The sequence below is a fragment of the Phoxinus phoxinus genome (assembly GCF_949152265.1).
Source record: "Phoxinus phoxinus genome assembly, chromosome: 1".
NCBI lineage: Eukaryota > Metazoa > Chordata > Actinopteri > Cypriniformes > Leuciscidae > Phoxinus > Phoxinus phoxinus.
Genome location: NC_136876.1, coordinates 11,128,622 through 11,148,167, shown reverse-complemented (window position 1 = coordinate 11,148,167; position 19,546 = coordinate 11,128,622). Strand labels below are relative to the sequence as shown.

General features: G+C 38.7%; 1 protein-coding gene across 1 annotated transcript in view; it reads left to right on the top strand.

The window, feature by feature from the left end:
- The first annotated feature begins 4,199 nt into the window (after nt 1-4,199).
- The window catches only part of LOC307009887 (uncharacterized protein), a 28,359-nt gene continuing 13,012 nt past the window's right edge, over nt 4,200-19,546 (top strand). The window contains exons 1-6 of the mRNA XM_079634072.1: nt 4,200-4,897; nt 11,596-11,691; nt 12,263-12,496; nt 12,578-12,728; nt 12,853-12,912; nt 17,016-17,554. Coding sequence (XP_079490198.1) covers nt 4,286-4,897; nt 11,596-11,691; nt 12,263-12,496; nt 12,578-12,728; nt 12,853-12,912; nt 17,016-17,554 — 1,692 coding nt within the window. The 5' untranslated portion in view covers nt 4,200-4,285. The remainder of the gene's footprint in view (nt 4,898-11,595; nt 11,692-12,262; nt 12,497-12,577; nt 12,729-12,852; nt 12,913-17,015; nt 17,555-19,546) is intronic.

The window sequence follows — 19,546 nt, the reverse complement described above, 5'->3', positions numbered from 1 at the left end:
TAGTTCCGGGAAACCAGGTCCGATTGGGCCAATACGGTGCAAATAACAAGACCTCCTCCTCGTCCTCCCTGACTTTGCACAAAGTCTGTGCAAGAAGACTCACTGGGGGAAACGCATACTTGCATAGGCCCCCGGGGCCAGCTGTGTGCCAGAGCATCTGAGCCAAGGGTCCCCGCGGTCAGGGAATAAAACAACTGGCAAGGAGACATGTCCGGGGCGGCAAACAGATCTACCTGGTGGTCCTGAAGCACCTGAAAATCAGCTGGACCACCTGGGGATGGAGTCGCCATTCTCCCGATAAATATCGGTTCCTGGATGCCCCTCTGTCCCAGGTTGGGTTGTTCGGCGACACGGTTGAGAGCTTTGCCCAACAGTTCTCGGCCGCACAGAAGCAGACGGAGGTCATCCGACACATCCTGCCCCGGCAGACCGCTACTGCCGTTCACATTCCGGGCCTCCTCTACCGTGCAGCCGACGATTGAGCAGGCAATCTTCTGAGAAGATACTGCCATCGTGATCCTCTATGTCATTTTTTTCAGTCTACTTTAAGGACAATTGGAAAAGCCTTCAGAGGACCCTATCTAGAAACGGCCTTCAAAACGTGACACACCTAACATGACACAGCGGACGGGTGTTAAGCAAAAGGTATCATCAAGCATAAAGCATTACATCAACCTAACTTAATTTAATTTATTAATTAAATTATTTTAGAGAACCAACAAAACACTACTCATCTCAAGTGTCATTTAACGCTACATGGGTAAAACGATGAATAAAAGCAGATTTGTAACGCTTATCTTTTACTCTAGTCCAGGGGTAGGGAACGTCGGTCCTGGAGAGCCATAGCCCTGCAGAGTTTAGTTCCAACCCTAATCAAACACACCTGAACCAGCTAATCAATGTCTTTAAGATCATTAAGGCTACAATCAGGTGAGTTTTTATCAGGGTTGGAGCTAAACTCTGCAGGGCTATGGCTCTCCAGGACCGACGTTCCCTACCCCTGCTCTAGTCTGTGCCCGACTGATGGAAGATGACCGCATGCGCAGTACTCCAAATGACCACTGACTGAGATATTATGAATAATCAACATTTGTTAAGTAAAATGTTTGGTAACCTATTTGTTGTCATTTTGCTAGCAAATATTTTATAGTAGGCATATCTCCAAGATAATAAAATGACAACGTTGATTAATTTAAAATCTATGATGGATTAAGTCAATTTCCCATTTAATATCCAAATGTCATCTTAAAGGGAAATTCCACCAGTGGAGACATGAATATGTATTGAAAGTGGGTCATATATGTAGTAGAATAGTAGCATAAATTTCTAATTTGGTTCCTTCTTGGCAGAGAAAAGGTAGAAAATTACTTTTTAGTGCTTGTGGATTGCAGAAAACAATCCTCATAGTGCATTGCAATGCTCAGCTCCACAGGCCACTCCCACTGTCGAACTCAATGGTTAAACTCCGCCCTTAAATCTATCAACCAACGAGCTGGACTAGAGTTGAGCTCCACTCTACGCTACCACGAGACCGCCTGGAAATCATTTCACACAATTTCTAGTGAAGAGTTAGTTTGCTAACTCATTATTGAATTACTCCTCGTTTGTGTTTCGAAATGGTGTGCACTTGCATGGTACCGGGATGTTCAGCCAGCACAAGGAAAATACACGGAGTAAGTTAGATTACCCAAAGAGTTGGACTTGTGCAAAAAGTGGCTACGGTCTATCAATAACCCGAAGTTCGGAGAGGACACAGCCATTGAAGCACTAAAACATCTGACGGTGTGCAGTCTACATTTCAAGCCAGAAGACTTCGAACCCAACCCCTTAGGAGTGAAGAGACCCTTGCGCTTGTGAAAACCGCAATTCCATCGATATTTACCTTGACTCATGAGTCTCATCCACAGAGTCCAGGCCACATTCACTCAGCCGCTCTACGCCATGATTGGATTAGAAAATGATACAGCAGCAAAACTGTGTCGTCTATCATTGTAACTTATACTGCCATATCACATAAGCACCACGATTAAATCAGAAACAGTGAGAGTCACCTCTTTACTTAATCAACAGCTGATACTTCAGATATGACAACAGGTTTAGCAAATTAATCATATAATGTTTGTAATGTAGGAGTATAAATTGTACCTTGTTGGAATACTTGTCCAGTTCTTTACTAAGCTACCTGCTATAGCTCAATAAACTCCCCACTGGAAGGGTTTCAGGACAAGTACGGCGGATACAACTCGAGTCACTTTGAGCTTTTATTGCGCACACACATACACAATACTCATCCACAAACTAGGTAGCCTGCATGCTATCGCTACGTTAGCCTGTCAGTTGGATATTTTAGTGACGTTAGTTAGTTGGGTTAGGTTGTAAACCTGCAATGAAAACACAAACACCAGAATTACCTAATAAAATAACTCCAATTATGTGACATTAATTATTTATCTGGAATACTAGCAATGCTAGTTTATAGTCACTCACCGGCAAGACATACCAGTCCTGAACATCAACTAAATGAAACTGAAACCTAAAGGTGGAGGCGCCTGCGCACTAACTAATTAAGCATACACAGACAAATAGCCTAGAAAAATAACCTGGCGACCAGTAATAATAATAAACAAACCTTTAACCTAGTAAGAAAATAACATAAACATCCATCACTTGTAATATATAGATCTATATACATATATATTTATATGTAACACTAGTTATACCTGCTGGAAAGTTCTACAATACTGAACATTTTTAATTTAATTATTTTGTTCGAATTATAGATGAAACTAAATATTTGATGACATTTTTGCCAATGACTGTCAAAAGAAACTTCCATATCTGATTTTCTGTTGTGTTAATGAAAGATATTTTATAATAGCCTAGTTTTTAATATATTATATGCTGTTTGGTGCAAAAACAATTTACCTGAAACTCCAAAAGATTTATCAATAAACAGCAAAAGAAAACCAAGACAGATGTGTTGTCTTTATTCCAGCTCAGATTTTTGGTTTCACCGTCAGAATATGCTATTGGCTATGGATCTCTATGAAACACAATACACTCAAAAAAATAAATTGTTGAATGAACATGATTTAATCTTTAATGAGAATAAATTTGATTAGTCTAACACAATACAAACATTTTGATTCAATTAGTTGCAAAGAAGTTGCATTGACATATTCAAATCATGTTCAATTTACAAATCAATATTGTGTTCAAATAAAATATTCAAATCTTGATTAGATGCATAATGGGTGATACGATTAAATCATGTTCATTCAACAATTTATTTTTTTGAGTGTAGCTTTCCTTTATAAATATTATTAAAATGACAAATAATCAGAAATTCAAAGCTAGCAATTTCCACAGATGTCAAAGGTTTTTACTACATGTGTTTGATGCATATATTGCAATTAACCTAAAATACGTGTAGTCATTTTTATTACCATGTTTTCATATCCTTCATGGTGTATAATTATTTTTAAAAATACTTTTGCTTTCAATTCCTGTTGTAAAATATTTCCGGAAATAAAGTAGATTTAAAAAATGCCTGGTACAGTAACACATTACAGTATGTCACGTCGTACTGGAACATTTTGTCCCCTTCCTACCTTCTTTTCAGATCTCATCCAACCACATTCCTAACCCCCAACTGAAAATTGGAAGTTACTAAACAAGTGAAATTGCATTTGGCTGATTTAAAGCTGATTATTTTCCCAACATAGTTATTATTTGTGCTGGAAAAGTTTAATCTTTTAAAATTCAATCATAATGAATACAATTTAGAGTATAATATAGAAACAAATTAGTTGGATCTGTCACTTAGCTAGATCCTGTATTTTGAAATAATGTTTTAACCTTCAGTATGAGAATGCTATGTTGATATTTTTATTATTTGAGTTCAAGCGTACTGTCCTTTAAAACCTGTATTGATTCAGTCTATTGGACATCAGTGAGTCTCTCTTACGTTTTCCGCAGTCTCAAACATGATCCAGTTATGATATTGTGATGTAACATGATTTGTATTTGTGTGGGGCACTGATGTACAGAAAGAAGTATACAAAGAGTTCAATCATATTCAGTTCAGGGTATTTAGCATTTTTCAACACAACCGGGGCATCCAAACAGCTTAGTCATAAAAAAACACAGAAATGAACAAGTTACTGTAAGTCACACCCTGCAGAAAAACCTGTTTAAGTGTATGATGAGGGATCATGTCAAAGAAGGTACTTGACTGTCAAGCTCAGTACGTATCGTCTCTCTGTCTGCGTGTTCATACAGTGAAATGGCAGATGCCAATATTTCAGTGGATCAGTATCAGTTCAGCTGTTCAGTGTGTCTGGATCTCCTGAAGGATCCAGTGACGATTCCCTGCGGACACAGTTACTGTATGAACTGCATCTCAGATTTCTGGAATCTGGAGGATCGGAACAGAATCTACAGTTGCCCTCAGTGTAGAAAAACCTTCACACCAAGACCAGATTTAAGTAAGAATGTGGTGATCGCTGAAATGGTGGAGAAACTCAAGATGACGAGTCTCCAAGCTGCTCCTGTTCCTCCTCTTGTACCTCCTCATCGACATCCTCACACTGGATCTGGAGATGTGCAGTGCGACTCCTGCACTGGAAATAAACAGAAAGCAGTGAAGTCGTGTCAGGAGTGTCGAAGCTCTTACTGTCAAATTCACCTTGACCAGCATGAGAATCTCTTTAGAGGTAATAGACACAATCTGATGGACGCCACTGGACGACTGCAGGAGATGATGTGCCCTCGACATGGTAAAATACTTGAGATTTACTGCCGTACCGACCAGCGGTGTATCTGTGTGCTGTGTTTGGTGGATGAACACAGAAATCATGACACTGTATCGACTGCAGCAGCGAGGACAGAGAAACAGGTATGAACAGAAATAATTGGTAATGTTTTCAGTTAAGCTTGGTTTTGCCATTATAGATATGTAGCAAATTAGCTCATAAGGAAATAATTTTTCATAACGTTATGATTAATTATGAATATTTGGATCAGTTAATCGGATTAACTTGATGTAGCTACATTAACATTACAACCAATTAATCATGAACACACAATATTGATTATTAGTTAATTGATAGAAATGTTAATTTCCGAGGTTGGTAAATAACTTTCTTACTGTATTTGGTACTACAGAGAGCATGTAGTCAGAATCTGGAATCATTGAATTGACTTTGTTTGCAGGGAAGGTAATCAGAACCGAATACTTATTGTGCACAAGTTTGATTAACTCAATCACAAACATGACTTATCTAAACACACATGCTCACAATCACACATAGATGGGTAAAATGGTAAGTGATTAAAAATGAAACCGGAAGCAGGAAATGAAACTATGGAAAAGATCCATTTAACTATGAAAAGAACCATCAGATTATTATTAGCACCTCATTACTTGCATGGCCTTTGCAGTGAAAGCATTTTGTGAAGTTCCTGAAGAAGATTTTGATGGTTCCTTGAGTTTCAAACGATTTCTTCTGCGTTGAATGAATGGTGATGAACTTGCATGTTTTATTTTTTTACTACCATGCACTGTTAGCCCTTACTGTAGAAAACGCCCAAATTCTTACAATATTATACCATTTTCCATTAAAACAGTAATATACAGGAATATACCTACAGGAATATACTGTGAATTAACAGCGCTCAAAGTCGACACTCAGAGGCTGTGTTCCCAATCACACCCTATACCCTCATTCACTATTCCCTACACTAGTTCACTAATATAGTCCACTTGAATGAAAAGAAGTGAGTGAATTGAGACACTGATGAACACCTGATAAGCAGAATCACTGAAGGACAGAGAAACAAGAACAGAAAAAAGAGAAACACAAGAACTACAACTGACTTCCAGCCACACTGAGTGTGAAACCAGTTTAACATTATTTATTTCAAGTTCTTGTTGAGAATGAACAGGGATTTAGTTAATAATAAAGTTGTTGTCACCATGATGGAGATCAGTATTTGCTTTAGTTGGTCTATTGTACCTTGACTCAAAAACTTTTTCCAGTCTTCTCTCTCTGGCTGTTGTAACAATGAGTTTATAAAGCTCATTTGCTACAGCAAGAAAAAGTCAAGAGGAAATTGATCAGGTGTTTACCTTTTTTGGTTTTGTGATGATGTCATAATCATTCATGAGTTTTTGCTATTTTTTGTATGTAAGCTATGAATTTATGGGTTTGATACCATATATCTGATAATCTACAACATGAAATTCAGCAATATTTATTTAATCAGGTCAACTGAATAATTTTTAAATCATATAGTGCATTAAAATTTTATTATCTCCTGCTTGTCTCAGGCACACACAGACATCAACAATCAGCGTATGAATCTCAAAAATGGTGATGATCAAAAGTTTCATGTTGCAATGCATGCTGGGTACCAGGATAGTATAAAACTCCCAGCATGCTCTGCTGCATGAATAAAAAATTTAAAAAAAATATTCCCACCATTGTTGAGATGCATGTTCTAATTTGTGATATCTCTGTGTTTCTACAATACAGTGTAGCTCTGTTGTTTTAGGTTATGCTTGTGTTATAATTAAATTAGTCATTGTTGCTGTTGTTTCACAATGATGGTAACATAACACTTTTGATTGACAATAAAACTCTGTATGAGTGAGAATTAACTACTTAGTGAATGGACAGGCTATTTAGTGATTTTGTCATGATAGTGAATATAACCGCAATCATTCACAAACTGTGTGTGTTCACAAGTATGACTTGCAAAAACACAGTTCAAGCAGCAAGAGAAAACATAATGTTATGGCATCAGCGACCCAACTAAAGCAAACACTGATCTCTATAATGGTAACTTCAAATCAAACATTTTAAATGAAACATCTCAATAACAACTTCTGTAGATGTATGACAGAAATAAAGTCAAACTGGTTAATAATACGTGTAATAATGTGTTATGGCTGGAAGTCAGTTGTAGTTCTTGTGTTTCTCTATTTTCTGTTCTTGTGTTCCTCTTTTCTTCAGTGATTCTGCTTGTTAACAGCAGGTGTTCATCACTAATGCTCAACAATCACTTACATATTCCCTTCATTATCTCACACAACACTGCGTCAATGTTACTTTTTACTCTTTGTAGTGTGGATTTTCCTGTGGGGTTGAAAGGGTTAACAGTGTAAGATAAAAAGACACACCCACGAAAAGTATTTAAACAGTAATAAACTGTAAGTTATAAAACAGGTTTATACTGGCAACACTGTTGCCAGTAGTTTACTGTAAAATTTAGTTTTTTGGGTCACCATTGTGCTGAAGAGTAGAGCCTGTGCTTCAGTCCAGCAGAAGATCTAGAAACATTGATGATATGCTGCATGTTGCTTTATTTAACAGGCGGTGACTGTAATTGCTGGTCAAGTGGAAATCTTTTTATGTACTTAAGTTTTTTAGTGGTTTCTAATGAAAGTTCTTAACTCTTTTCTCACATTATTAATGCGTTACACATTTTAGTTAATACATTTAAATGACAGTTGGTCAATTATGACAGTCGGTTTCTGCAAGTGAAATTAGTTTTAACTCGAGTTTTAATTTAGTGCATTTTACAGTAACAAACGGTATATTACAGTAAAATAATGTAGATTACAGTAAAGAACTGTACAATTAACAGTAAATTACTGGCAACAGTGTTGCCAGTATTTTACTGTAAAAAACCCCCGGTAAGGTCTAACAGTGTGCAACCAGGAGAAGGGGGGATGTAGGAAGAGTTTATGGTTGTCCATTCAGTGATAGTAAAGTTGCAGTTTTCTTCCGAGTTGGAATGAAGAAATTACAGTCTGACTCCCTGACGGCACCCATGGGCCCGAAGAAGCAGCGGTAGAAGTCAGAAGACGAGGCTGACGAGAGGAGGAGCTGGGGATGGAGGAGGGTGACTGGCTCCTGAGAAACGCGATAGTTGCTGATAATACTGAACGAGCTTATGTGCATACAGTGATAGCCATCGTATTCTTATAGGTAGACGTGGATCAGCTGAGAGTCAGCTGATGCGAGCTTGGCTAACGTTTTTTTTTTGTGTAACCTTAGTGTAGGTTACATTAAAAATGAAAATGTTTAACTGGGTCAAAAACTCATTGAGATTAGAGATTGAGATTCAGCCTTAATCATATTACATACAATGTTTGATAACCAATGTACAACCAGATATAAATGGTAGAGTACTGTAAAAGAAAATCCCAGATAGCAACACTGTGTCAGCCCAGATCCAGCCCACATCTGGCATGCATAGCATGTGTGGAATGATGTTCTGGCCCATATACTTTGTAGGATGATGGCACTTGGGCTCTCCACTCCTGTATTCATGCCGTAATGCATGCTGGGAGTAACCACCAATAGCTATCCAACATCCTTTGCCACTGTAAAAAATATTTTATCAAGAGCCCAACTAATGGAAACACTAATCACCATAATGAAACAAACATTAGATCTAAACCCCTGTTAGTTCTCAATAACAATTTTTGTAGAGATGGCTCTATATATAATATACAGTTTTCGTGGCACAGATAATGTCCAGTTCTGGTTTATATCTTTGTTCTTGGCTGACACGTGACATTCCTATGGCCTTGTGGTTCAAATCTGGCATACAGGACCACCCACACAAGTGTCATCATTCCACGCCACATGAGGGCTAGATCATCACATGAGGGCCAGATGTAGAACACGCTAGAAAGTGGGCCCTTGTTGGTTCAGGAACGCCATCTCTGACTGATCATGGCTGAGATGAAGGAAGCCAAAAAAGTCACCTTTCTCTATGCCCCCATCTCCCAGGCCGGCCTTTATGGTGACACTGTTGAAGACTTTGCCCAACAGTTCTCGGTAGATGGAGGCGATCAAGCACATCCTGCCCCGGAGGGATGCTGCTGCCACCAGATCGCAGAGGACTGGCCCTCCGCCAACATCCAGGCCGTATGTCAAGCTAACCGCAGGAAGGCGAAACAGCCCGTCACAGCCACTGCTAAGCCGTCTAAGCAGTCGGAGAAACATCATCTCTGAGACGGGCGACCCAGAGATGGAGGGAGCTGCCCTTCTTCAGGAGACGTTGGAGGAGGGCTGGGTGGAAAATTTTCTGTTTTGCATAAAAGAGTTCTGCCTTTGTTCCGCCAACCTTTCCTCAATCTTTGGGTCACACAAGGTGTAGTTTGGCGGTGAGCGGAGCGAGACTATGCTTTCTCACTCTCATCCTCTTCTTCTTTTGCCAAAGTGCAAGAGTTTGCCGTTCAAGAACACAATGCCTTACGCATCTCCAGCCTTGCAGGAACCATGAAAGAGTCACATCACACTCACTGCCTCTACTTCAGGACTATGCCACACATTGCCACACGTTGAGCCCCAGCCTTCCACCTCGCTGCCCCTCCATGGGAGCATCTGTAGTTCCGCTGGTGCCTCTTGCACGTTATCTGGGGGCCTGGCTAGCGCTTCCCAGCTCATCTAGTTGGCTCGTTCGGACGATCAGACTCAGCTATGCGATTCAGTTGGCTGCTGCCTCTGGTTGCTACCAGTAATGCTGGCCCTGCAACATCAGGTTGGCCTAAGTTCACATAGCATGTCGCAACTCGCCAGCCATCTCCTCCTTTGGAGTCAGCAGTGGCTCAGGTTGCTCTGCACTATTTACATTCTGGGCAAGCTCAACCGCGCAGTCGACATGTTCTTATGCCAACTCACGTTCCCAGGAGAATGGAGACTCTACCCCTAGGTGGTCCAGCTGACATAGAGTCGTTTCGGATACGCACAGGTAGACCTGTTCGCCTCTCCAGAGTCCTTCCATTGCCAACTGTTCTATTCCCTGACCGAGGAGACCCTCGGATTGGATACACTTGCACACACCTGGCCCCAGGGCCTACACAAATATGCATTTCCCTCAGTGAGCCTGCTCGCACAGATATTGTGCAAAGTCAGGGAGGATGATGAGCAGATGATTGCACCTTACTGGCCCACCCAGAGATGTTTCTCGGACCTGATGCACCTTACGACAGCCCCTTCCTGGTGGATTCACCCGAGGAAGGAGCTGCTTTCTCAGGGACGAGTGCCCTATTTACTCTCCAGGTGAGTTCCCCGCCTGGTGAACCCTGGATGGAGTTTTCTTCCAGGCATTCTTCCATATATCCTTCTGTCCTACCAGGTTTGTTCGACTTACATGGGGTGCTGGGTAGAGTCAGCAGTTGTAGCGCTTTCCATAAGGACCCTACAACATCAGTCTGTTGATGTAACATCGAATGTGACTGATAGGGAACATCTTGGCTATTGTTGTAACCCTCTTTCCCTGAAGGAGGGAATGGAGACATTATGTCCCACCTGCCACAACCATGTACCACAACTAAATGACCGGGACCCACATCTCGGTGCTTTAGCACAAACCTGAATGAGTGAGTTGCAGGCAAGCTTATATACCTGTATGTCCAGGGGAGTGAATTGGCATGCAAATCTCATTCTCCAATGTCTATTGGCTTGGTTTGTTACCACTTAACGGTGATTAAGATCCCACAACTTCAGTCTGTTGATGTGTCCGTTCCCTCCATCAGGTAATGAGGATTACAATAGTGACCGATACGATCTCCATAGTGGTTAAAATGTTACAGGCACACAGTAACCAGTAGCACTAAAAGATAACAAAGTTTAAATGCCACTGCCTACCTGAGTATTGTTGTTGACCTGTCTCTTTATGGCCACAGTCTACCCATCTTCTGAAAGAAACTTCCAGCAGGGTTTGCCATATCACATACATCTCATGCCAATTGGATGAATGGTTCACAAGAATGTAGGAAAAGTAGGTTTCACAGGAAATGGAAATACGTATATCACATTTAAAGGCACTTGATTAACAAATTGATTATGACCCTGTGTTACAGTAAGACTAAATTTGATATCTGATCTTTAAGGTCTTCTGTTTTTGTGCAGAAGAAGAAATCTAAAACACAATTGTTGTTACAGTTGTTAGGTTTGTTATGGCGCTTTTCCAGTACCAGCTCGACTCGACTCGACTCGACTCGCCTCGTCTCGGCTCGGCTCGCTTTTCGCTCCGTTTTCCATTGCAGATAGTACCTCCACAAATAGTACCTGGTCGTCATAGCGACGCGACACACACCCGCTACCCACACACACAGGACAATGGAGGAAATCGAGTGTATGCTGTTTTACATAATATTAGTAATGGGTATATCACGCAATCTCTGGCAAAACTATTTAAAAATGCTGGGGTTATTCAGGATACTTCGTCTGGCGCGTGCAATGATGACGCGGTGAATAGTGAGGATTCTCTCTGACCAATCAGCAGTCTGCCGTGTTTCACGTCATATTTTAGTATCGCCTCAGCTTGCCTCGGCTCGCTTAGAACCTCGCCGAAGGTGATACGAAAAAAAGTACCTGGAAGCAGGGACCGGTACAACTTTTACACAGTGGAAAACCAAACAAAGGCGAGTCGAGGCGAGGCGAGGCGAGCCGAGGCGAGCTGGTACTGTGTAGTGGAAAAGCGCCATTAGTACATCACTTCCACTAACACAGAAGTTACATCCCACATGAGAAAACCTTTTCTCTGGTTTATCAGTTTTTGTGTTTCCTACAGACACATTTGGAGGAGATGAAGAATAAAATGAATCAGAAAATCCAGAACAGAGAGAAAGATCTTCAGGAGCTGAAAGAGGCTGTGGCGTCTCATAAGGTGAGAAAGCTGTAAGATGAAAAAGGACGGAAAATCTTGTCATGATTTATTCACTTTAAGCTGCTCTTTTCAATACAACAAAAGTGGATGCAACTCGAAAGTTTTTCAGTGAATAGTGACTTAAATATCAGGCGGTTCTTTACACAAAATGGTAAATGGACTGCATTTATATAGCGCTTTAACAGACCCATGGCCACCAAAGTGCTTTTCATATTGCCTCACATTCACCCATTCACACACCGACGGCATCAGCCATGTAAGGCGCCATCCAGCTCGTCGGGAGCAGCTGGGGTTAGGTGTCTTGCTCATGGAAACCTCGACACTTGGTCAGGTGGAACTGGGGATAGAACCAACCTCCCGGTTTGTAGACAACCTACATGAACCACTGAGCCACTGAGCCACTGCCGCCCCAAAACTATCATATACATATAAACTTAGACATTCAACCAAACATATTTGTGTCCCAGTGAGTATGCTGAGCAAAAGACAAAAATTAAGATGAGTAAATGATGACAGAATGTGCAACAAGTCAGTCAGCAAGGAGACCATGATTGTGATGTGTGTTTAACAGCGCTCTGCACAGACGGCTGTGGAAGACAGTGAGAGGATCTTCACTGAGCTCATCCGCACCATTGAGAGACGTTGCTCTGAGGTGACGCAGCTGATCAGAGATCAGGAACGATCCGCAGTGAGTCGAGCTGAAGAACGCCTGGAGCGACTGAAGCAGGAGATCGATGATCTGAGGAGGAGAGATGCTGAGCTGAAGAAGCTTTCACACACACACGATCATGTTCATTTCCTCCAGGTAAGATCTTCTCAAACACTGAGGACTTTAACAAGCTTCTGGAATTACAGCGAGTTTGTGTTTTTGTCTTTGTGTCTATAGACTATGTCCTCTGTCTCTCACTCTGGATCTACAGACGGCATCACTGGTGGTTCTCATCTGCTTTTTGATGATGTAGTGAAATCTGTCTCTCAACTCAGTGACAAACTTCTGCAGTTCTGCAGTGAGGAGACTCAAAAGATATCTGGAGCAGGTAAAAAAAAGAAAACTCAAAAGTGAACTGACCATCATTAACTGAATATAAAAGAGTAGTACATGTAGGCTGAATTTCCTCTTGATATGAGAATTAAAGTGCAGATGTGTTTTGGTGTCCATAGTGAAAACCATCCAGGTCATTCAGTCTCCTGAATATCAGACCAGAGAGGAGTTTCTACAATGTGAGTTACTATGAAAACACACACAGACACTCTAAGACTTGGGTCTTCGGCATGGGAGGCGGGCGCGCTAACTAGGACGCTAAAGACCACAGCCAGTCGCTAGCACGTCTCTTGAGGCCAGGGGAGTGAGGCTTGTGCAGCTCTTACTGACCAACATCCGTTACACTCACCCCCTTTAAACCTCACTCCCATCCAGGTCAATCGCACCAAATGTCACTAGTCCTAATTTAACTGCTTATGTTATGAAACCTGCAAGTTTCATAACACCAACCGCTTTACATCTGTTTCTCTGGTATCTGTACACTGTAAAAAATTGCGCTGTAAAATAACAGTAATCTACTGGCAGCTGTGGTTGCCAGCAAAGTACTGTTAATTTACAGGCCTCTACCGTTATTATACAGCTCTCCTTTTTTACAGCATGTTACTGTAAAAATACAATGGAAGGTAACTTGTATCATTTGGGAAACCGATTGCTTCAAACAGTTCAAGTTTAAAAACGAGTATTTAAACTGATAGTATTGTGAACTTCATTTGAGTCCACTGAAAATGAATATCTCTTAATATAATACTGCAAACATCTAATGTGTAATCGTGAATGAATTAAAAACATGACATTAACTAAAATCTTTGCATTTAGCGAACAGTAGCACACATGTATGTGCTAAAGTATTTAACAACGAGATTGTCACTGCATCAGCAACTACACAGTTCCTGCGTTTAAATAAAGCAACGGGCAGCATAACATCAGTGTTACTCTGCTCATCTGTGACTGAAGCACAGGCTCTACTCTCCAGCACAATGGTGACCCACAAAACTCATTAATTAAACTAAAAGATCTCTCCTGTATCATCTTGTGCAAAACATATAAAACACTTCAGTTTAATATTTACTCTCTTTATCAGTTATTGACTTCGCAAAACTTTTTTCTATGAACTTTTACTAATATTTCAGTGAAATTAACTTATTTTGTTTAGTAAACCTGACTGTTAAATTTTACAGAATATTGCTGTTTTTCCTTGATTTTACGGTAATCTACTGGCAGCTGTGGTTGCCAGTAAAATGCTGTTTTTCTACAATTTTAAGCCGTAAATTAATTTACAGTTGATTACCGTTAAATTACACTTCACTCTGTTTTTTTTTATTTGACACATTTAACCCTTTAAACCCCACTGCAAAATCTTCAGTTTTAAATGAACACTTGTATGTCCACACTACAGGGTGTTGGAGTAACACTGAAGCAGTGTTGAAGTTAATTATATAATTCAGTGATTAATTAACTGATGATTGAGCATTAGTGATGAACACCTGACAAGGACAGCGAAAAAAAAGTGAAACACAAGAACTACAACTTACTTCAGCCACAGAAGACATGAAATCTCTGAAGATCTCAGCAGAGAAGGATTAAACAACTCTAAAAAATAGCATTACCAGCTTCACTTACATTAACCAGATTGACTTAATTCATTTTTTCGTCTACTGAAATTCCTATTGAGAATTAACAGAGGTTTAGATGTTGTTTTGTTTCATTTGACATTACCATTATGGAGATCAGTGTTTGCTTTAGTTGGGCTCCTGACCCTTGACTTTAACATTAGTTTGTATTTGGCTGCTTTAACTGTGTATGTATAAAACACATTTGTTGTGGAAGAAGCAAAGCCAACAAAATTGAGATCAGGTGTTGCTGGTTACGTTTTGAATATTACACTGTAAAAAGTAAAACATAGATTTTATTTATATTTAATTAATAAAATTGAGGCAACAGATTACAAGCAATATTATTAATTAAATTTAACAAATTAGAATTGAGTAATAATTAATCAAATTAATTCATTAAATGTTAACCATTTAAAATTAGTAAAATTTACAAAATATATGTTATTGCCAACATTGAAGACACCTGATGTTAACAAGCAGAATCACTGAAGGAGAAAACCATAATTAAAGTCACCATTATGGAGATTAGTGTGTGTTTTAGTTGGGCTCTTCATCCTTAAATTATGAACTTTAAGTTTTTGTTTGGCTGCTGTACGTGAGTAATAACAGCAGATGAACAAACGGTTATTTTATGGTTTGATTGTGTTTTAACATAATCATTATTTCACAACCATTTGACCTGAATCACTGAACTCAAATGGAGTCCAATTTGTTTTGTAAGTTAACTTTATTAACTATAGAAGTACTGGCCTTGTACACCATAATATTTTTAACTTTTACAATGTAATCCAAATAATTTCTAAAAAGTTTCTCTTGTAAAAAAAAAAAAAAACACAGACATCATGAATCAGCCTGTGAATCTCAACAATGGTGACATTTATAAAGCATATTGCAGTGCATTCTGGGTTGCACCAATCACAACTCATTCATGGCTCCCATCATGTATTGCTGCATGAATAAATAATGAGCTTATGATCCGAGGTTGTCACCATTGCTGAGATTCATACGCTAAATCTTGATGTCTGTGTGCGGCAAAAAAAAAAAAACGCATATATTTTTTAATATTATTGATTTGATCATTTGGATTTCATTGAAAAGGCTAATAATATTATGCAGCTAGAATAAATAAAATACATTTGACTCATAAATTGGACTCTACATGAGATCAGTGATTCAAGTCAAATAATTGTGAAATTATGAAACACAACCAACACATCAGATCAACATTTCTATTTATTCATCTGGCTGATATAACTCATGTACAGCAGCCAAACAAAACTTAAAGTTATTAATTTAAGGGTGAAGAGCACAACTAAAACACACACTGATCCCCATAATGGTGTCTTCAATTATGGTTTTCTCCTTCAGTGATTCTGCTTGTTAACAACAGCCAATGAATCTCAACAATGGTGACAATAAACAAAAAAGATAACATAAAATCTGAACATCACAGAATACGCTACTAAAAGTCAATACAAAACCAACAGCAAAAATAAAAGCAAAAAGTACAAATTAAAGAAAATAACCAGACAATTCAGCTGCATAATTTATTCATGCTGCAATGCATGCTGGGAGTGGTGGCTGATTTTTTTGTACTATGCTTTCTAAATGCCAAATTTCAGACAAAAATATGAAACATCAATAATATTATTAGACAACAAATGAGATCAGTGAATTGGGCCACTATATGATGATTGAGACCATTATCAAACAGCCATAGTCATATGATACTGTATTCTTTCAGCTTTTTCCCCATAGCAAATGTATTTTTAAGACACAGCTACCGCAGCCAAAGAAAAACTTAAGTTCAAAGGTCAAGAGCCCAACTAAAGCAAACACTGATCACCATCATGGTAACATCAAATGAAAATAAAATGACATTAAACCTCTGCCACCTTTCAATAAGTCCTTCTGTAGATGTAAATAAAGTCAGGTTAGTAATAAGTGAATCTGGTAATGCTTTTTGTGGAGTTGTTTAATCCTCCTCTGCTAAGATCTTTTGCTAAGATTTTTCTGTTCCTCTTGTTCTGATAGAGGAGTGATTCTGATAGTTAACAGCAGGTGTTCCTCAGTGTCTCAATTAACTTCGAAAATTAACTGAATTAACTATGAAATTATTCACTCAGTCAAGTAGACTGTATTAGTGAACTAGGCAATAGTGAATGAGGGTATAGGGTGTGATTTTGGAACACAGCCTCTTAGTGTCGACTTTGAGCGCTGTTAATTCACAGTATATTCCTGTAGGCTAGTTTCTCGAAAACGACAAATATCACCCAGAAGGCATTTTTTTACGGTATATTACTGTTTTAATGAAAAACAGTATGTTACTGTAAAATTTGGCTGTTTTTTTACAGAATTTTTTTACAGTGTAGTTTCCAACTACAGCTAAATTTGGAATAGCATACTTCCCATACTGCTCAGTGTTCATTGCCAAAGCACAATCTGGAGTGAATATAAATGATTTCAAACCAGTTCCCCATAACCAATGATTGCAATTAAACTTGTTTTGGTTTTTATCTATGCTTTAAAATACCCCCTAATGAGTGACGCATCTAAATTTTCTCCTACATCTTTATTTATCATATGTAAACCAATAACTTCTGTAAAGTTATGTTAATGATGAAAGTCATACTTTATGATTAAGATGCATATGCGTTTGTATTCATCAGATTTCCATCAGTTCACTCTGGATCCAAACACGGTGCATCCATGTTTCTACCTGTCTGAGGAGAACACGGTGATCACTTACACCAACACATACTACAGTTATCCTGATCACCCAGAGCGCTTTGATTACGCTCAGGCGTTGTGCACAGAGGGTGTGTGTGGACGCTGCTATTGGGAGGTCGAGTACAGCGGTAGTGAAGGTGTGTATATAACAGGGGCATATAAGAGCATCAGCAGGAAGGGACAGAGTTTGGACTGTGCATTTGGATGTAATGATCAATCCTGGATATTGTTCTCTTCTCCATCGAGATGCTCGTTTAGGCACAACAACATAAACTCTGATCTCCCTGTAGTGTCCAGCGGTAGAGTAGGAGTGTATGTGGATCACGGCGCAGGGATTTTGTCCTTCTACAGCGTCTCAGACACAATGAGTCTCATCCACAGAGTCCAGGCCACATTCACTCAGCCGCTCTGTCCGGGGTTTGGATTAGGTATCCGCTCAATCGCAAAACTGAGTCATTTAAAAACATCCGTACACAATTAAGATCCTACACCCGAGTTAATGCTGCTCTGTGCCTGCTCAAAACTCTGTGTAAAGATGTAATGCCGCGTAAAGACAGACAAAATTGTGCCCGCTCAGCCACCAGAATCAAAGTGTGGTTGGAATTGGTGTGTAAATGCATTTATGGCACCTTAATGTTAGTGTAAAGACACCTAAATGCCACTTCAGAAGCGCTCTTGTGCCACCTTTTGAGTGTAAATTTGGCACAACAATGTAAATGATAAACAGATATCCATAATACATGTATTAAGCACCATGATAAATCGGCAACAATGAGATGATATTGATTCTCTTGTTTTCTATTTAATAAATGAACAGCTGGAATTAAAATGATTTTAGATGTAATAGCATCTTATTAATCTAAAAATGTTTGTATTGTGGGAGTGGGAACTGATCATAAGACGTGTATGAAGAAAATGCAGATGTAGTGTGAATCCTATATATGTGAATCAAATTAAATTTGTTTAATTTTTTGTTTGTTTTTGGTGGAATTTGATTAAATTCTTGATTATTTTTTGCCAAAGTTTGTTGAAAGTAACTTTCAAATCTTTGTTGGGCTAATGAAAGAAATGTATATTTTATATGTTGTTTGGTTAAAAAATCCATACAATTATTGGACTTAATTAATTTGATTTTGGATTACTTTGAATTAATGTTTGAAAATAATTGATCTCATTACGCAGTCCAAATGATTGATGAATAAAGGAAAAGAAAACCAAGACAGACGTGTTGTTTTCACTCCATCGCAGATTTTCTTCTTAATCACCAGATGCTATCAGCTTTGAATCCCGTATTATATCAAGCACTTCTTTTAAAAGTTAACAGTCATACTGAGGGAATGTTTAATGTCAAGATAGTTTGTCGATTTCTTCACCAAAATAACATGCTTTACGTGAGATTACATGAATTAGTCAGTTCAGTATCAAACAGTCCTGGAGTGTCGATCACAGGAACGCGTCGGTCGTTGATTTCAGATGTTTCTTTCTCAGTGTCTCTTTAATTAATGACTGGTGAGATAATTCTGCCTTAAAAGCTTCTCTTCCTAAGATGGTGTTTCCTGTTGAACTTTTCCCAACTCCAGGTTTTCCCAAAAGAACAATCCTCTGTTCATCTTCTCTCTGTTGAGTCTGTAAAAGAAGAAATGATTATTGTCCAACACATGGTTCATGAGGGTAAAGTTAAGATGATGCTTTTGTTGAATGCATAAAGCCTGTTTCCCCCAGAGTTGATATGATTTTTTAGTTATATAAGTTATAATAATAATCTCTTCTTAACCCTAAAACTGGCAATGTGATCTGGCTGTAACATAGTTTCTGTCATCTTTTTTGGGGCGTAAGAATGATTTTTTTCATCAAATCCTTTTATCATTTATCACAGCCTGGTCTGTCTTGAGTATGCTGGTCACATGATTTGTTTTAAAAAAAATTGTGATTAATTAGTCAGCCTGACCTAAATCCAACATGGCTGCCAGTGGTGCAGGACATTCAGATTTTGATTAATTATGAACATTGTGAAAAATAAAATTTATAAAAATGTTGTTATTTAGCACGTTTTGAAGTTACACCTGAGTCACATTGCACTTTTGGGTATAAAAACTTTTGACTATCTTTGTATTCTGAGGTATTTTTTTTTGTACAAATTATAAAATGTACAGGTTAAAAATGCAACAAAAATGGACCAATGAACATTTTTTTTGCTGCAAATGAAAAACAACAACAATATTACAAACCTGTCATCCCCCTTTTTGAGAATATATGTAATATTGCACTATCCAAATTTAAATGGTTGTAATTCAAAAATGCTTTAGGAGCTGTACCAAAAATAGCCACTGGGGTTTTTTGTAACAAATTAATTTATTTTTAGTCTCAATAGAGTCTAAAGAGTCGATGATATGTGTTTTGTCAAGATTAGATTATAAAGTAGTTAAAAGAAATGTTGTAATAAGAAACCTGACACCACCCACTAGGTAAG